This window comes from Cyprinodon variegatus, unplaced genomic scaffold, assembly GCF_000732505.1.
Source record: "Cyprinodon variegatus isolate N-32 unplaced genomic scaffold, C_variegatus-1.0 Scaffold114, whole genome shotgun sequence".
Lineage (NCBI taxonomy): Eukaryota > Metazoa > Chordata > Actinopteri > Cyprinodontiformes > Cyprinodontidae > Cyprinodon > Cyprinodon variegatus.
In genome coordinates, this window is record NW_015150567.1 from 1,431,359 (window position 1) to 1,433,996 (window position 2,638).

Here is a 2,638-nt window from a genome sequence, read left to right on the forward strand (position 1 = left end):
AAGACTTTTTAAGGACCCGCGGGAACCCTGATTTCAGTTGATACAACATGAATTTAATACCGTTATAAAAACAAGGAGGAATGACAGGAATCCCCCCAACAAATGAACCTATAAACTGACGTCAATTATTCACTATGTTTATAAAAACTTTATAGAAAGATTTCCTTTAAAACGATCAGAATCAGATGGATTGGCCTTAAATCTAGAGGCTGAAGAAGATGGATCTGAAGCAGCGTAATGTTAAGATGTTTGCACCTCTGAAGTCCTTCTTCTCGGATTCGGGGCTGTCGTCCTGCTTGCCGTCTTCCTCGTCCTTCCCCACAGACAGCCGCCCCCCTCCTGCCTGGGACAGCAGGTTCTTCAGCTGGCTGCACAGCAGGTCCAGCAGGGATTGGACCACTTTGGGACTCAGCTTGTCCGCATAGGTCCTGTAGGGACAGACACAGTTGTCGGTCTGCTGGGCGCCAGCTGAGGATTGGAACGGTTTTAGACGTTCTGACGGAGTTACCCGGTGCTGATGGCCAGGATCTGCAGCAGGCGGGTGGCGGCCACCTTCAGGGCCGTACTGAGCTGAGAGACGCCCGGTTTGTGCAGCAGCTGCAGGGGCTGGCCCAGCATGGTCTCTGTGCCGCACAGCTGAGAAAGCACGTTGAGAAGTCCACTGGAGATGGCCAGGGACACGTCCACTGGCTGGTAGCGAACGCTGAGCGCAAACACAGTCACCAGCAGGAGGCGCTGCTGAGCTTCTACAGTCAGAAAGCAGGAGGAGGAAATGAGAGGTTGGTGGAGCTGATCTTATAACAGCGATTAAAACTGAAGAGTTAAAATCCAAACTAGGTTGGTACCGATGTGGTGCTTGTTGGCCTGCAGAGCTCTCTCCAGTGTGACCGACAGCTGCTGATAGATTTTATGGACGGCCGTCTGGATTTCCATCTGCAGGGTCCTCTTTGCTGCTTTAATCCCATCCTGCAACACAAAACACATCAATTAGATCCCGGCGGCTGCCGCCCCACAGAAGCAAACCCCTCCTCGTCACCTGGTAGTGATGCAGCTGCACGCTCTCCCTCTTCAGACCTCCGCTGCCAACGGTGCCGAGACCGAAACATCCCGCCAGGAACTGCAGCCTGACGGAGGTGAGCAGGGAGGAGGACTGGAAGGCAGCGCTGGAGCGGTCGGCGCTCTCCGGCTGGCTGCCTTTCTCCTCCATGCCGGAGATCAGCACAACGATCTGATGGAGCGCCTCCAACCGCAGCTGGAGGGAGAGCACAGGGACAATGTGACGAGCTGAGAGCAGAACCAGGAGCTCCTCCACGCCGGCTTTGCAGGGATGCACTCAATATCTTTGCTGCACATTTGCATCAACAGGCATCAAACGGATCTAAGCTTCCATATCGATGAGTCGTTTTCTCCTTTTCGGCTACAAAGTTCAAAGGTCAGCAGCTGCCTCACCTCCGCCCTGCTCTGCTGCTGCTCCATGGCCAAGATGGCTGCCTGTGGACTGGTGGACATCCCCTCCTCCGGTTCCTTGAAGGCCGGAGCCAGGCCCACGTCGCCGCTGATGAAGCTGACCATGTTGTCGATGAGAGCGTGGATCCCCAGGGAGCGGTTCAGGTCCAGGTCCGACTCTTCGTACGAGTGGGCCGAGCCGTAGCTGCGCTGGTGGCTGAGCTTAGACCTGAACCAGGACTCGGCCAGGGAGTCGGGAGAGCTGTGGAGTATTCCTGATAGGAGAAGAGGAACCTTTCAGGAGGAGGTTTATGAGCCCAGATCAAGTTCTGGCGGACAGACTGAAGCTGCGACGCCCTCAGGAGTAGCAGAGCAACACGTTTTAAACTAAAAAAGTTCTTCAGATGAGAGAAGCCTGATTCCACATGCGGGCACATTGGAAGCTGCAGGAGCAGAGCGTGGCCCGCTGGTCCTGATCAGACCTCAGTGCTTCATATATCCCATTTACACTACCCTTGAAAAACCGTGCCGAGACCGGTCCGAGCTCAGTAACTGAGATAACTTATCGTGTGTAAATGGAAAGCAAACTGAACCGAACCGAGCTAACTGCAGACCAGTTCCAGAGGTGGGCTCGGCTCGGTTTTTCCCTGGCTCGGTTCTCTGATAACAAGAGCGCATGAGCAGAACGCGTCATCTCTGTCTGGCTGTACATCGCGATTCACACTCCATTCCAGTAGTTGGCGGTAATGCCCCTCCAGAAACAGAAGAAGAACAACAACTTCTTCAACTATAAACAATATTTGAAATCTTCTCCACGCAACATTTTAAATAATGGCATTTTAAATAATAACACCGAAGTACAGCAATAATAATCAAGCATAACTTTCTGAATGTGACGGGCGCCGCCATTTTGATTTGCTTGATTCCCTCCTTCTTCGTCTTCTTTTTCTTCTGTTTAATGGCGGTTGGCAAACAACTTTTGGTGCATTACCGCCACCAACTGCTTGATTTTCTCCTTCAATACTGGCAGTAATACCGCAGATCGTCACTAGGAGGCGAGGAGTCGAGATAGCATGATGTGTAAACGGTCGTCAGAACCGAGCTCGGCCTGGTTAACTGACCCGAGCTCGGACCGGTCTCGGCATGGATCGGTTTTTCAAGGGTAGTGGAAATGGAGCTATATTTTCCTTCC

At 52.6% G+C, this 2,638-nt stretch overlaps 1 protein-coding gene across 1 annotated transcript in view; it reads right to left on the reverse strand.

Moving 5' to 3' along the window:
* herc1 (HECT and RLD domain containing E3 ubiquitin protein ligase family member 1) overlaps positions 1-2,638 on the reverse strand; it is a 65,781-nt gene that overhangs the window by 32,366 nt on the left and 30,777 nt on the right. Inside the window, exons 26-30 of the mRNA XM_015375187.1 lie at positions 1,450-1,721; positions 1,037-1,252; positions 846-966; positions 509-746; positions 256-428 (exon numbers count right to left, since the gene is read on the reverse strand). Of these exons, the coding sequence (XP_015230673.1) occupies positions 256-428; positions 509-746; positions 846-966; positions 1,037-1,252; positions 1,450-1,721 (1,020 nt within the window). The remainder of the gene's footprint in view (positions 1-255; positions 429-508; positions 747-845; positions 967-1,036; positions 1,253-1,449; positions 1,722-2,638) is intronic.